Here is a 16,580-nt window from a genome sequence, read left to right on the forward strand (position 1 = left end):
TAAATATTTAATACAGTAATTGTTCATAAAGCCTCATAGTGGTTGCAGAAGGAAAACAACTTTTACAACAACCTCTGTACATGCAGAACTCAATATTTATGCTAACAGTTTATTCCTTGGCCTATTTTTACAATTGAAAAAGTCCACAAAGTCTTCCTCACCTGCTTGACAATGTAAACAAGACTTGAGGTCATTTTTTAGCACTTCCATGCTGACGATTCGTGTGCCTGATAACATTTGAGCGTCCTCTTCCTCTATGTTTTGCTATGAATAGAGAATGATTACTTTTGAAGTCCTCGAAAGAAACGGCGATATCTTCAATTTTATTTGTTACAATTTACTGGTCCAAAAAATAACTTACCTGTTTTGACCTAGTCACTGTTTTCCTGGGGGGCTCAATGTCCTTTTCCTCCATATCATTTTATTTTTCCTGAGATTTTTTCTCGCTTACCCTGGCAAGGTTTTTCAACACGCTCAAGCGTCTTTTCGTCGCAAAACGACCTTTATGGCGACCAGAATTGGCACAGACAGAGTTTTCGTCATTTTCTCCAGCATAGACCACCGATGGATTAAGTAAACTAAAGCCACATACAAAGCCGCCCCAGGAAAGATAAAGGAGTAAAAGTGTGCTTGGTTTGGTCTCGGGAATTTCGGAGTCCACTCCAGAGTCTTCACGATCGATCGCGGCGCGTACATAAAAACTATAAAATTTTCTTCTCGGCACAACATATGCCGATCGGCCAGCAATATTTTCTTTAGCTAATAGTACAAATAAAGACTTTTGGCGGCTAAAAGTTTCGTAAAAATGCGATTTACCCTGAATACTAGACGTGAATAGAGTTCGGCAAAAAAAATTACGCGCCGCCATGTTTGTTTACCTCCTCCATGGCTTTTAAAAATCCCGCGAGTGAAAAATGCATTAGGCGCCGCTGCAAATCCTCGCGTGCAAATCGAAATTCCAAACCGTGCGAGGAATCGCCAGTAATCTTTTATTTCATGCATTTGCAAAATTCAAACAACGCTTATTATACGTGAGCGTTCAAAATCTACGATTTTCCAGATATGGTACTTAGCAAAATTGAATATTCCAACGCTGTGAACGCACGTTACACGTTTAAGCCCTTATGGGTTTCTGACAGTGTATTAATGTAAATATTTTACTCAATGTACCAAGGAGTATCGTATATATTCTAATCCTTGTGAAGTATGCGCTTCAGGTTATCGTTCTTTTCATTGAAAAGGGCGGAGGTTGATTAGAACTATGGAAAGCCTGACGTTCACAAGAATTTTTTTTCATTTACTTCCATTCGGTTCTTAGTTCCATTAGCTTTGTTCATCACAATGATGTAACACCGCTGGATATTGTTAACGATCGTATTTGTACAGAGATACAGTATTGAAAGATGATCATGGTTATTATTGCATATTAGTAAACTACGCTTATTGTAGTATTTTATGCTTGATGCTATACATCCAATGTTGTAGAGAAGAAATAAAGTTTTCCTTTTCATGCTATTAATAATTTTGTTTTTCCTTGAATAGGGTGTCATTTTTCGGCTTTGGGCCTTAAAAAGGGTATCAGTTTTCGCTTTCTTAGTCCTTAAATAGGGTTAGGGTTCACGAACCTTCGCGGCTCACCCCTATCCAAACTTCGCGGAAGTACCGCCTCCCCTCCCTCCCACCCCGGGCTTATTTCATTACATCAAACCTCTTGTGCAGAAAGCCTTATATCCACTGATTGCGTAAAACCATGTAAATAACCGGCCATATGAGTCTTGAAGAGCTGATCCATCATAAATGTGTTGTCAAAACTGAAACAAAAACGAGTAAACATTCATTCAATCAAAATCAAAGGAAAGGTCAAGATTACAACAGGAAGTGAACAAAGTTGGATAGGAGCAACGCGGACTGACTTTATCGCGTAGGAGATTGGAGCTAGTATTCTCGATGGGTGTGTTTGGACTTGCAAGTAAATCGTGATTTCGTTACTCAGAAAACAAGGAACGGGTGATCGTTACGAGTGGATTCTTTAGGAAGAGTCAAAGCTGCAAGGTATGTGTAAATAAATAGGCGTTCACTCAGATAGTTATCTCTTTCGGCGTCTGCATACGTAAATTTGATGTAAAGTTTGGGTCTTCAAGAAAGTATAGCAAACTTCCGCCTTTGAGGCAAATTTAGTTTCGATTTCGTTAACAAAAAATTCTCTGCCTTCTCTTTCGCTTTTGTGGATACATGTTTGAATTGCAGCCTTTTCGCTGCCCTCCCTGTTTACTTTTGAATTTAACGCTACAGCTCAGACTCTGTACGTAAATAAAGAAGTATATTAAATGAACATTTACAGGTCGTCGGCATTAAGGTACGAATCAAATAATCAACATTTCAACCAGGTAGAGCTCACGTTTTTATCTCTTCTAAAATTTGTCTGAGTCTGAAACATTAATCACGTTTGAGCACAAGTGTAAAGTGGGAAGAAGATAACTCACATACTGAGTATGACCATAAATTTAGGGAACAGTAGCTGCATTTTTATTTATTACACCTTATATTAATTCATAGAGATAAAATTCTAATCCTTAAAAAACGAGCCCTTCGGTTAATGTACTTTGGTGACTACAGATCTCATGCAATCCCGTTTTTTGTTTCTCCTCGTTTCCTTCCTTTAGATATCCTTTACTTTAAATCAGTTGCCATCATGATGCATGACATATCCAATAATTTGTCATCTTCGAACATATCTAACTAATATTCACTTATCAAGCTAATATTCATCCCCATGAGACAAGATCTTCTTCAAGAGGCGACTATTTTATTGAAAGTTCAAGATTAGATATAAAAAAAAGGGCATTTTCAAGAAATGGTGTTAGAATCTGGAATAGCTTGTCTTGTGAAGTGCACCAGCTATCAAAATACAATTTTAAGAGTAAAATTCATGATTTCCTACTCCATGCAGAGACTCTAAAAATATGACGATTATATTGATTTGTCTTCTTTAATAGCACAACTATAAGACCCCAGCTTGTTCTGCTTTTTTGCTGTAATTTAAATGTATTAATGCAGTTGTTGCTCTGCATGTAAATCTTTTTATTTTATAATATACGTATTAAACACTGCCCGCCTCAATTAGCCTTTGCTAACTGCGGGCAGTGCATATTCTTTGTAATATTGTAATATATCATTAAACTTTCATTAAACTATTCTCTACATTGACTTGTCAGGACAAAGTGACCTTCACTTTATAATGTTTGAAGATATGATTTGCAGTTTTCTGTGCATTATTGATTAAAGCAAAATTTCATAGCATCTTAGACAGATGTCTGCCTTGAATCAGCTGCTCTCTGATCTATCTCACTGTTCTCTGGCTATAAACACGAAAAAAACACATTCCTTTAAAGCTTTGTGCTGGTTAGAGCCTTTTACTGGTTAGATGAATGATTGTTTCACAGACACCAAGTAGAGAGCTCCTAAGTGGATAGAATTGTTTTAGCAGAATTGTTTGATCTGCAGTTATTATCCTTTTTACTTCCAAGATCTATATGAATTATAGTGGTCATGCATCACTGTCAGTGTCCTATTTTTTAAAATTATAGACTTGAAAAAATTGCCCTCATTCTAATTAGCTAAAAAGAGTGTAGATCTCTAGTAACTTTGGATGAAAACTTGTTATTAACAAATAGCGCTTTTTCAAATTAAAGCATGTTCAAGGTGTGCTCAGATTTTGCCTGCTAGGTTTCAGCAATTGAGTTCTGTTTGATGCTGAGCTTTCATAATTGAAGCTGATTTTTATTGAACAGCTAGTTTACCTTTTAAAATCAATTGTCACATACTTTCAAGTTCATAGTTGAACTAATTTCAATGATGATCTTGTAAAAGTTTGAATTTGACAAATTTAGCCATTCAGTTGAGAGATCTTCATAAACTTTGTAGGGCAAGCACAGTCAAAATTTTACTTCTTTTGTTTTTATGCCCTCTTAATAATAATTTTTTTATATACAGTTATATTTAATAAGCATCAACATGATTTCCTGAGTAATTTGCTGTAAATAACATGCATTAATTTTTCACATTTCAAATTGCATAAGCCCTGTAGGCTCAGAGTTTTGTTAGTCTGAAAGCTTACTTTGATAATTTTTAGTTATAAGATTTTCATGATAAATCTGATGAAGTCCACCAGCTGATATTTTTTATCTTTTTCAGATCACCTTTCTTTTATAAAAATGTATTTATGTTTTCTTAAAGGGAGAAATTTCTCTCTCACTGGTAATTGTACTCTGGGGAGTGAAGGATTATATATGTTACCATTGCACTTTCTGTCTTAATCAGTAACTTTGCCATTAATTTTACGTTTGATCATAAAAAAAACAAAAAACAATTTAGAAAAAAATGTTTTATATTTATTCAGTGTTTAGTAGAAAGAAGTCAATGGTAAACTGTGGAATGTGTCTATAGACTTAAACTGAAAGTACTTTTGTTTATTGTTACACTTCACTGTTTTTATTCCCAAGATCTCATTAGTCATTCTCCTTGAATATATCATAATTTGTGATAATCCTAATTAGCATAAAATAATAATAATAATCGGCTTTATTTAGAGAGGGTCAAAACACTTATTAGTGGCCCTAAGACACTGATGACTCTGTGGCCCTCAAAACAATTACAAAATAATATAGATGCTACAACTAATAACTATAAAATATACCATATTTAAAAATGATAAAATATAATAAATAATTTTTAGAAGACATTATGACTAAGAAAATAAAAAACAACATAATACATATATACAAATTACAGTCTAAGGTGCATCGCAGCCTTATGTTCAGCTAGAAAGGATTTAAAAACATTGTGCTTAAAACTTGCTAGCGAGCCATTATTTCTTATATTAGCATTCATGCAATTCCAGTCCTGTATAGTCCTAATAGTGAAAGTACGACCTCCTTCTGTTTTTCGTTTATGCTTGGGGCACATCAGATTTACATTATTTTGAATGTTTAGTGGCTTGATTATGAATTTCTGAATTTCTAACGTACTAATAAATTATTTAATTAACTAGGCATAACATAGTTGTGGACCCACTTATACACTAGTGCACATCTCTTTATTAGAGATTGTTTAGTAAAAGGAAGCCAGTTTAGATTATTTATTTAAGATAAGAAATAATAATATTATAGCTAAGTACATTCATTTGGTTTCTTCCCGCAAATAGCTTATGAACTAATCGAGGCGGGGAGATCTGAGGACATTTTACAAGTACAGGATTTATCTTTATAGATGGACTAACAGTGAAAATACTACTATGCAGTAAATAGAATAAGTATAAAACAGAGCAAGTATGTTAAGATTATGAAAAGAGGCTAACCTGAAGTATTAAATAGCTTAATAAGACAGGAGACTTCGACATAATCATCTTTTGAATGTAAAAAATTTAGAAGTAACTCCTTTATATTTTTACGAAAAGACGAACATTTGAGTTGTTTAATCAAGCAATTCTAGAGAAAGAAGCATAGTTACATTTTATCTTTTCTAGAAAATTTGACAAAATACGAGTCACCAGAGACTGATCTTGTTCTGTAGTTATGAATCTGACTTGTTTTAACAAACTGATTGAGTATACTAACTGGTGCTGTCAGTCTGTTGATATCATACACTAAATAGTTACAATCTCTGAAAAATAGGCTAGGTTGGGGAAGACAATTCGATTTGAGAAAGAAGGGTATGGTGTGCTCCTTAGACTTACTGACAGAAGTAAATAAGAGGTAAGGACCGTTTTTGTAGAATTATGATCTCTTTTTGAAATGTCACGGCAGAATTTCCCCAAGCACAAATACCATAAGTTAAATAAGGGACAATTAGTGAATTGTAAACTGAAAGTAAGACACGACGTGGGACATAATGTTGAATCTTGGCAATAATTCCTATTGACTGGCTAATTTTGTGGCAGATAGATTTTATATGGTATTTCCATGAAAGGTTTGAATCAATCATTAAGCCGAGATATTTTACACAGTCTTTCATTTCAAGGTTTGCATAGGTATAAGTCACTGAGTCAAAAATTCTAATCCTAAGTATAAAAGGCATATGTTTTTTGTCGGGGACGAAAAATTGCAAAGTTTGATTTTTTTATGTTCAGAGATAGTTTATTGGCTTTAAGCCAATCATTAACATTGCCAAGTTTGCAATTAACAAGCGATTTGAGTTCCTTTAAGCAGCTACATTGTTTGAGAGGAAGAGGAACCTTGCTAGTAACTTAACTTATTAGTCAGACATAAGTTACACAATTCTGAATTTTACATTAATTGGAGGGTTGTCTACCACCTAGTAAGGGGGGGGGCATGGCCACTACTTTTAAGGTTCTGTTGACTGATGACAGAAAGAAGGACTGAACCATTTTGATTATAAACCGTAGAGCTCTTACTGCTGTGAACAATAGTACCAGGGGCGGATCGAGGGGGAGGGTGCAGGGGGTGTGCACCCCCCTGAGATGAAATGCGGCTTTCTAATAGATGTGGTATTCTGCGAAAAAAAAAAAACTATGTGGTCACCTGTCAGTTATGCCATTCTTTAGTGGTGCACCCCCTCCTCAAAAAATCCAGGATCCACCCCTGAGTTCCATTATACTATAAAAAACTCTAAGCAATTGCAGACATGCGCTTAAACCCTGAGCCCTCACAATGCATGTATCTACATGCATGTATACCTTTGCAAACTCTTTGAGATGTGTCACAATGCACCTTAACATCAGTGCGTATATTCTCCATACTGTTCTCCATACCATTCTTTAATGGTTGACCCCCTCCTCAAAGAAATCCAGGATCCACCCCTGAGTTCCATTATACTAAAAAAAGTTCTCAGCAATTGCAGACATGCACTTAAACCCTGAGCCCTCACAATGCATGTATCTACATGCATGTATACCTTTGCAAACTCTTTGAAATGTGTCACAATGCACCTTAACATCAGTGTGCATACTCTCCATACTGTTCTCCATACCATTCTTTAGTTGTGGACCCCCTCCTCAAAAAAATCCAGGATCCACCCCTGAGTTCCACTATACTAAAAAAAGTTCTCAGCAATTGCAGACATGGCTTAAACCCTGAGCCCTCGCAATGCATGTACCTACATGCATGTATACCTTTGCAAACTCTTTGAGATGTGTCACAATGCACCTTTACATCAGTGTGCATACTCTCCATACTGTTCTCCATACCATTCTTTAGTGGTGGACCCCCTCCTCAAAAAAATCCAGGATCCACCCCTGAGTTCCATTATACTAAAAAAAGTTCTCAGCAATTGTAGACATGTGCCTAAACCCTGAGCCCTCACAATGCATGTATCTACATGCATGTATACCTTTGCAAACTCTTTGAGATCTGTCACAATGCACCTTAACATCAGTGTGCATATTCTTCATACTGTTCTCCATACATTCCCTAAGGTGCTGACTAGGAGAATGTATGAAACAATCAAGATCTTCTTAAGTTTGTGATCATTTCCTTTATTCTCATGACCTTAATGTGTGATTCAGGGGTTATAATGTGAGGAGAAATTAGATGCTAATCACTATTAGGGGTGAAAAGGTTAAAGTATAATATTCCAACATCATCATCTTTAGCCCTCTCCCCAGTCCACACATTTCCAAAAGTACAGGGAATCTGGGGCTAAAATAGTGAAGGTTTGCCATGTACTGCACATTTCAGTGTCATTTCAAGTGTAATACAGATCAGAATATATTATCTCAAGCGAGGCCAGAAAGGCTAATTTAAATTTAAACAAAATAATATTAATCTGGCAGCCATTTATCAAAGTGGTCAATAGATGGTTACATATAATAATGCAATTGATGATTATGCTGAGGTCTGTTATGTAGAAGATATCTCTTTTCATATGAATTTAGCCAAGATGTTTTCAAGTATTCCACTTCTTTCCTATTCACTGTTATGTTAAATTGTTGCAGAAACCCTTAGCGTCCATAAAGTGGGAATCAATGGTCTGAATAATTGATTTGACTCAAATAATTAATTTTTCTTATTGTCTTTTTCCAGATCGTGCCACTGACATGTGAATAGTCACAAATCGTGCGGTAACAGTTTTTTTGTCAGAAGACATCAAAATACTAATCGGAGATGATTGTCTCTGATTCTGAAAAAAGATGGCTGGTCATTGGAATAGCCATCAACAAAGTTGTCGCTCCAGTTTTACGAGATGTTATCAAACAAGGAATGGACACTCATTACACAAACCTGGACACATACTGCAGTGGTCTGACCACACCCTGTACCCTGGCGACACTGACCTATCATCAGTTTCATGCTAATCCCAACCTGGGAAGATTGAAATTTCAGAATATCAACAACAATCTGATCAACCATGGCAATCATACCAGCTTGTACAACTACACTGTGAACAGTCCAGTAGACCTGGCCAGGTTGTATTTCCGTTACAAACATCTTGCTGAGTTTTCAGCCTTTGATGAGTCACTGGACATGACTGCCATCCTTCGACTGTTGCAGGTTAATAACTACCATCCAGCTGCCATTTTTTCTGGTGCTATTCAAACATCAGCTGATGCTGTCAGGAAAGATGTGAGGAACAAGTGGAGCCATTTTGATGTGACAGAATGGACTGAAGCTTTCTTCAATGATTGCTTCTCAAAGCTGGAGACCCTGGTAAGAAGTCTGGGGCTGCCTGGTGGTAAGGAGAAGAACATATTGGATCAGCTATCTGATTGGCAAGGGAAAGGTATAATTACCTGTGTTTTCTTCCCTTTTTTTATGCTAAAAATTGGTTTCAATTTTAGTAACATTCAGACACACAATGATATTTACTAGGTTACTAGACACGATATTTTTCAGATTTTTTTTTATGTAGGAAAGTCTTCTATTATATTAAGTTTTCGTCATGTTTTAGTTAATCTCAGGCCAGTTCCATCTCTCTTGAAAAACTGAATCACTTGTAAACTAGAAAAATTTGCTCTGTAACCTCATCTACTCGCAAGGGCGCCCTTTCTTTGTCGTCAATCTTGTGTTTCTTCAGTAGCATAACTATGGGACGCACTGATTGTGATGAAATTGAAAGCCTCCATAGTTTCTTAATTGGTCTGTTTGCTTCTTACTTTGTAGGTTGCCAGCTGTGTATGGGTCATGCTGTGGACAATGATCTTCTTTCTCTGGCAAAAACAGAAATAAATGATATCATCAAGGACTTGAGTTTGCAGAGCGCTCAGCTTTCCCAAGTCCAGCAAACTGCTGCTGTCCTTCAAGAAAGGCTATGTGATGAGGAACACACCAGAACAGAAGAGTTGAAATGTACTCTGGAAAGACTCACGGCCATTGAGAAAACCATCGGAGAGGAATTATTGAGAAGGGTTCAGAGAATGGAGGAAGGTATTACAGCGACAAACACCAAAATGAAGCAACTTGAGGAAAAGGCGACCAAGACAGAGTACAAAGTGGACCAACTGGGGCAAGGTCTAAAAGACAGAATGAACCAATTAGAACTTAAAGTCGAGAATGAGAAACTAGGTAAGTCATACTGAGATTACAGAGGGCTAAAGTGCCCACGAAGCGAATTTTTGTCTTCGTACATTTATGAAATATACCCTTTGGGATACACGATTCCAAAGTTTTAAAAGAGCCACTGACCATAACTATTGGGAATCCGCCGACAATTGCAAATTTCATTTTATTTTTCCTAAAAGGCCCTTTTGATGAACCTTTTTCAAAACTTATATCAAAAAGTTCTATCTCGCTTTGCTTTATCCGAAAAATCGAAAAGTTTAAAATACGCCTTGATGGCCGTCCCCCCCTCCCCCCCCCGCCTTTTAAAGCTGTGAAAAAATTGACTTGATCGGGAAGGGATGTGATAGCCCTAGAGATACGAGCATAAGTAGGTACAACCATCCTGGTTGCTTACTACTGCACAGGTTCAAAATCCAACCCTTAGTTGATGTTTTGGAATATTATATCAAGCCAAAGTTTAATGAAGAGAATATGCATTGATAAATTCGAATTTTCAACATCTCCCCGGGCAACCTACAGGCATTTGACTATTGTCCATGACTGGGCATTAGGAATTTCGACTTTGCTTGGCTGGGGTGGGGAACCCTCAGTGTAAAATGTTTCTAGTGGAATGCATACTTAGGTAGGGAGGTGTTAAAGGTAAAGAGTTCACTTTTGCAAGCAAGTAGCCCAGAAGAAGAGGTCTACAAGATCTAGGTTTTAAGGCACGGTCAATGTGTAGATAGTCTCGGTCGCTGATTTTGCCTTTTACAAAAAAGTTGGCCATCAAATCTGGGACTTGGCTGAGGCATTTGAACTTAAGTTTTGCCCTGTTGTACGGGAATTTGAACAAATCGACCTTCAAGTGCTTTTTTGGGTGGGGGAAACGCAGATTCTATCTAAGTTCGGTGCAATAGATCGTTTTTACTTGACGTCATCAAATTAAAAAAATTAAAACTAAAGAGCCACGAAAATTTTTATCCTCATGAGGTATAAGAGGGTTTAGAGTCATATCTGATTTCACCTTTTCAGCTCAATAACGTGCTTACTTTGGAAACCAGCGCGATTTGAAGTTCGCAGTTGTGGGGGTGCGTGGCATACAGCTCCGATCGTGTCTATCGAAAAATATACTCTTATCTAGTGATTTTTAGCCTTTTTAGGAGTTTAAGTGTTGGGAAAAGTGCATTTATTAATGCTTGTTGGCTCAGTTGAGATAATCAGTCGACTAGATAGCAAAGTAAGTTCCAGATGTTTATATTATTTTCCAGTCGCCATATTGGTGCCAAAGAGGTGCACCAACATGGCGCCGGCGGCTCCATAATGGGCTCTGCAAATGTGCGCAAACATTTCGAAGAATATTTGAAGTTTGGGAAAACGAAAAGGCCTAAGACTTGAAGAAGTGTCTTTTTCACCTTTCTCCTACAACATTGCAATTTCCTGACCTTATCCAATGAATAGTTTTTGATTTATTTTCTCATTGCGTCAGAGTGAAAACGATCTATAAAGATTTGGTGATCAATAGGGTTTTCATGCGGTGGTTTCGTGAGAGGTTCAATATCAGAATAAAACAATAATAACCATCAATAATCATTTCAAGCATCGGCAAGGGATCTTACACGCTCTTTAAATGAAACATTTATTTTCTTCTGACATTCAATTTTCTGGGTAAAACCCAGAAGAAAACATGTCTCTGGCCAATTCAAAAGATCAGTGTCCACCACAGACTGCGTTCTCTAGAAGTTTTGATAGGAAATTGGTTAGCAGATAAAACTGAAACTGATGTCTCATGGATTGAGAGATGTCTTTTTTTAATATTGCGTGAAGTCTTTTTATAGTTTTAATTTTCATTTGGGCCATAAGAAAAATAAGTGATAATGGTTGTCAGGGGAACTTCAAACGTTTACTTCCGCTGCCGTTGATAGATGGCGTTAATGTTTGCTATCAGTGTCTTTCCGCCGAGAGCCTCTGTCGCCCTTAGGCAGCAGAAAGATTGCTGTTCAAGCGAGTCAGGAGTCTGGTGACGAGATTGGTTTGATTCATGCTGTGAACGTTACCAGTACAAGTAAACTGAAAGAAGTTAAAAGGGATGGGAAAAAAAAAGAAACGTGAACTTTAGGGAGTGATTAAATGAAGCTTGATATTTCTTCCAAAACGATACTTTCTCAGTAACGTGAACATTATTACCAACACCATCATTAAAACAAATAAATGCCAGGTTTAAAATCAGAAATGATGCCACGGTAAATTCACTAGTTACTCCCGTTTTAATGAAATCAAAAACTAGGACTTCACGTTGTATGTTAATGCGTTTTGAGGCGCGGCAGCTCCCATTAGCTTCAAAAATTAACTTCGTGAAAAACCTTTTCTAAACAGCCCAGAGTTACATCTGTGAACGTGGCAGGTTATTGTTAATCTTGTTGGCTAAAATCAATCTTTTTACTTACATCTCTCAGAAAAAGCAAATATTTGCTCATTCAAGAGTGAAGTCTTATGTATATTTTCCCAATAATAAGCAATTTAGTAACCAGTTTTCATGAGAATTGAACAGATTTATTTGATTAAATAGGCAAAAAGTTCATGTACATTTTTAAAGTGGTACACCAAACTAAGTAGCATTGCTTGTGCGATAAGGAAGTAAAAATATCTTCTATCTAGAAATAGGCTCAAAACAAGATGAATTAGAAAGCCAGGATACATATATTGATGCTTAAACAGACCGATAAGTTCAGGTTACTGGAACCTGTATGGAGCGAGCTCACCTTGGAAATATGTCGATCGACGCATACTTGCATATTGCTAGGATCATGTGCTTAAATTATAAGATAAAAAAGATAGTCAATTATGAGCTCGATAATGAAATACAGAAAGACATTTTTCGTCTTACCACGAGCTTGTCTGAGTTCCCTAAAAAAAATCGTAACAAAATGAAAAAACGTCTTCCTCCTTTTCAGTACCTGACTCGAAATTTACCATCTTTCGTATGCTGGTTACCACTGATTATGTTCATCAATTCGTTGTTTTTCTTTAGCAGACCTCCTTCCTGGGGACACTTTTGATGTGCAAATCTGTCAGCGTAAAGTTGCAGTGTATTACAAGAGAACCGCCACGGTGCCCACCTCTGTGTGGTGCAAAAAATCTGCCGTGAACATTCACCAGATCTACACTCGACTGTCCTGGGTGAAGGAAGAACAAACCCCAGCTGGGTCATCGCGGGCTGACTTGAATCACTACACTGATATGTTCACTGAAAACAAGAACGGATTGCCGTCAAACAGGATACTCGTGCAAGGGCAGACTGGAATCGGGAAGAGCACGTTTGTGAAGAAACTGGCAATGGACTGGGCTGAACTTGACGAAAACAGGTTGACAGATGAACAGAGAGCTATCCTGAAGAAGTTCGAGCTTGCTGTTATTATTGATCTCAAAAAAGTATCCAAACACCAAAGCCTCAGAGATGTCATAAGCGCCTCTCATATTTTTGCTGAGGAGGACACAGCCATGAAAGACGGCCTACTGAGTTATATCACCCAAAACCAAGACAAAGTTCTCCTGGTGTTTGATGGTTACGACGAGTATCAGTGCGCACGGAACTCTGAAATATTTGAGATATTCAGAGGAAATAAACTGAGGAACTGTTGTGTGTTGATAACAACTCGAATTTCCAAGGCTGACGAGCTGGTAGAATTTCAGGACGTGCATGCTGCGATCACTGGTTTCAGTGAAGAGGACAGAAAGGCCTTTATGATCAGAATGCTTGGTAGCGAAACACAAACACGAGAGTTATGGGTTCATCTTGACGACCGAGGCGTGAGAGGTTTAGCGAGAGTTCCGCTTCTTCTACTTTTCTTTTGCACTTTGTGGAAAAAGGGAGAGCTACAGAGCTTTCCTGACTCCAAAACAAAATTGTACAAAGCGATCATCCAGAACGTTTTGGATCATAATGACGGGAAATGTTCTTCTTCTAACCCTCGCAAAGTTGAAGATTTCACAGAGATTCTGGCTGAAATCGGAAAGGTGGCTTTAGAATGTCTTTTAAATGACGATCATGTATTTGAGTACGATCAATTGTCCGCTGCCATCCTTTGTGAAGAAAGTCGGATTATGGGCTTACTTCAAGTCAATGAGTATGCAGAAAATATTCGACCAGCAGGAATGGTATCGTTCATTCACAAGAGCATACAGGAGTTCTTAGCAGCGTGGTATATTACCTACCGATGTGTCCTTAAAGGAAATCTCGGTGAAATTAACGACCGGGCCCGAACCTTGGACAAGTGCAGGTCCTTGGAAAATGTCTTTAAGTTTATTTGTGGTTTGTCATATGGCGGAGCAGTGAAAGTTTTTGAGCACTTGACATCAGTAAGAGTCTCTGACTCAGACCTGGATTTGTCAAAGACAATACCTGATGAACAAAGGGAGACAGACGTGGCACTAAGTCGCGTCACTAACAAGCAGAGGAGGTTCATTAACCTTGTCTACGATTCCTTTGATGAAGTTGAATCAAAAACTGAACTGTTAAGACATTGTTTAAATTGCACCGAGGGGATCATTTTTCTTTCGCGGTATGGAAGATCAATTAGTGACCTTGTGCCGGAACGGAAAATTTTAAATGAAGTCTCAATTCGTGGTGTGGTGTTCTGCGATCGCTGGGTTTCTGACGAAATGAGGGTACTATGCGAGTCGCTTGAGTTTCTCAATTGCTTACATATTCCGCTAAAAGCGACTGAGAATTTGGCGGCTGTTTCAGCTGAAGAACTTTTAAAGAAATTCGAATCAGTCGAATGTAGACGTAATTGTGGATTAGGTTGCATCCTTCATTTCCACAGTGGTCAGACACTGTTTTACTTCACTGAACTGGAGTTGCGGTGTGATGACCATGCCAAACTGTTCCCTGAGAATTTCGCTCCATCTCATTCCGCAAGTTTGTGTCCAAAGTCGTCATCTCTGAAATTCCTTAGATTTGTACACTTTGCGTCAGATATTAACGAGCCAACAATGCGCAGTTTTAGTACCATAATTAGAGATTGTAACAGTTTCGAAAGCTTTGAAATGGATCGTTTGAATGAGGGTGCTTTGGAATGCCTGGAACAAATACCAAATCCTCTTACGTGTCGGTTGGTGCTTGGACGCGGTTTCTGGATAGAGTTGTCGACATCTTATGAAGTATTAAAGCTCGCCAGTTTGTTACCACGGTTCAACAACCTCATCAAATTTTACCTTGATTTACATAACGCTTATGCTGAAGTACAAAACAAACTGGTTTGTAGCATCACACACAAGACTCTTCAGGAACTGACACTGGTCAGCTTGAGAATGACTCCAGCAATAGCCGCGGCACTTGGTCGGTCACTTCCTGAAATGTTGTCTCTAAAGAAACTACGGTTAGAAGGGAGGAAGGGGAGCACTGTACAAGTGGAGGACATGAAGGCCCTATTTGGAGGATTTAACAAAAGATTTCCAGCTTTAGAGGAGTTCCATATCTCTAATTTCAGATTCAGAGGTTGCTTTGCTCAACTGACTGAGCGTTTTCAGTTCTTTCCCAGCTTGCGGGAGGTAGATCTTAGTTCTTCAAATATGGATGAACGTGACTTGCGTGGTTTAGTGTGTAGTTTGAATTCCATTCCTAATCTGAGGAGCCTGGGGCTAAGAGACAATCCACTGGGTGACGAAAACAGGGTGGAAACTATCGTGAATCTCGAACTGCCGCTGGTTCTTGTTGATTACCGGTAGTTGTAACACTAGGTTCATTCAACATGTAAGAAGATAGAAATGAGGACTGACGGAAAGACTGATTGTGATCAGTGTTATGTGACTTGAGCTGCTCGTCCCAGTACCACGCATAAATACATTTTTAAGCAAAGACGTTGAACACATAATCGAAGTTTATGGAACTGTTTTTGAAGTTTTCCCCCTCAATAATTTTTTGGTTTTTGACAAATTTCGGTTAAGATGCTCGAACATATAACGTTTTAACGAAAGCATAAGTCGTCCACGTGACAAGAAATGCGTAGCACAACAAGAAAGATGTTTTTTGTTTTTTTTTTTATGAATTTAGTTGAGTTTTGAAAGTCAGCAGTTTTTGAACGCGAAAAGGTTGCTCGGTAAACCTGAGGTACGCTTTATGACTGTTTTTGGTCAGTAGTACATTTCACCAGAGATATTCTGCTGTTTTGTTAACTACCAAGGTAGTTATGCCGAAGCTCACAGTTTTTCCCAACCTTCGCTCTATGAGAAATGTTAGCATCTCGGAGCAGATTATGTCCGCGGACAAATATCTTTGCCAAATGGAGGCTACTGTTAATATGAGAACAGACAGCGAAAACGTTTGCTGATCAAGTAGTGTATATACTTGAAGTTGCATTTTGTTTTGGTAAGATACACGACCCTTACAGGCCTTTTAACTTAATAGTTCTGTATGCAGGCATCTCAGAACTTTAGCATTTCATGTTGTTCAGGATTTTATGAAAATAAATCAACCGATTAAATTATTTTTGTGCAGCAGCTACGGTGCTCGGCCGATAGCCTTCAGAAATGTCGTCCATATAATATTACTTATTTTATCTGGGGCCGTGGGAGGCTCAGCACTAGTTAGGGAAGTAAAGGCATCAGCTAGTGATAGCCTTTTCTTTTTAAATTATTCGAGAAATGTATCTATTTCGAACGAGCAACGTATGTACATTTTCAGAATAACATTGACTTGAGTATAAAATTAGAGAGATTTTACTTAAAAAACTTAGAGTTACCATCATTAATTGATATGTCATAGTTTACCGGTATACTTCGAATTTTTGGTTCTAATTATTTCCGCTTACGGTTGAGCGTAAAGGAAAACAGCTTTGCACTACTAATAATTAGTACTTTTTTTTTTCTTTGCGGCGGCCGTGAGGACGTGAAGAGATCCTTTAGGATGAAAATATCCTCAGATAATTCAGTTCGAAGTGATTTATTTTTATTCCTTACAACGGTATTTCCTCAGATATGAGCCCACACTCTAATAAGGGCCCACTCGAATTAAGGCCCACTCCCTTGGCCCTCTTGACAGTTTGTTGAAAGGAAAACTAATGTAAACCCCTCTTCCCCCCTCCCGCT

The 16,580-nt window shown here is 37.9% G+C and overlaps 2 protein-coding genes and 1 pseudogene across 3 annotated transcripts in view; all 3 read left to right on the forward strand.

Moving 5' to 3' along the window:
• LOC148736155 (uncharacterized) overlaps positions 1-16,580 on the forward strand; it is a 165,913-nt pseudogene that overhangs the window by 18,016 nt on the left and 131,317 nt on the right. The gene's annotated exons all lie outside the window — the stretch shown is intronic.
• LOC148736158 (uncharacterized) lies at positions 1,964-15,997 on the forward strand. The gene is made up of 5 exons (XM_088752340.1): positions 1,964-2,052; positions 5,673-5,753; positions 8,040-8,736; positions 9,117-9,518; positions 12,523-15,997. Exons 3-5 carry the CDS (start codon positions 8,121-8,123, stop codon positions 15,219-15,221), a joined length of 3,717 nt encoding a protein of 1,238 aa, XP_088608466.1. The 5' UTR covers positions 1,964-2,052; positions 5,673-5,753; positions 8,040-8,120; the 3' UTR covers positions 15,222-15,997.
• The window catches only part of LOC111328963 (uncharacterized), a 63,100-nt gene continuing 48,535 nt past the window's right edge, over positions 2,016-16,580 (forward strand). The window contains exon 1 of the mRNA XM_088752333.1: positions 2,016-2,052. The gene's annotated coding sequence lies outside the window, so the exon portion shown is untranslated. The remainder of the gene's footprint in view (positions 2,053-16,580) is intronic.

The sequence above is a fragment of the Stylophora pistillata genome, chromosome 3, assembly GCF_964205215.1.
Source record: "Stylophora pistillata chromosome 3, jaStyPist1.2, whole genome shotgun sequence".
Lineage (NCBI taxonomy): Eukaryota > Metazoa > Cnidaria > Anthozoa > Scleractinia > Pocilloporidae > Stylophora > Stylophora pistillata.

Excerpts from the sequence above, each read along its gene's own strand:
- LOC148736158 (XM_088752340.1), top strand. The coding sequence starts at position 8,121 with ATGATTGTCTCTGATTCTGAAAAAAGATGGCTGGTCATTGGAATAGCC. Across the intron at positions 8,737-9,116 it reads ATCTGATTGGCAAGGGAAAG|GTTGCCAGCTGTGTATGGGT; the intron begins GTATAATTACCT and ends CTTACTTTGTAG. Across the intron at positions 9,519-12,522 it reads AGTCGAGAATGAGAAACTAG|CAGACCTCCTTCCTGGGGAC; the intron begins GTAAGTCATACT and ends GTTTTTCTTTAG.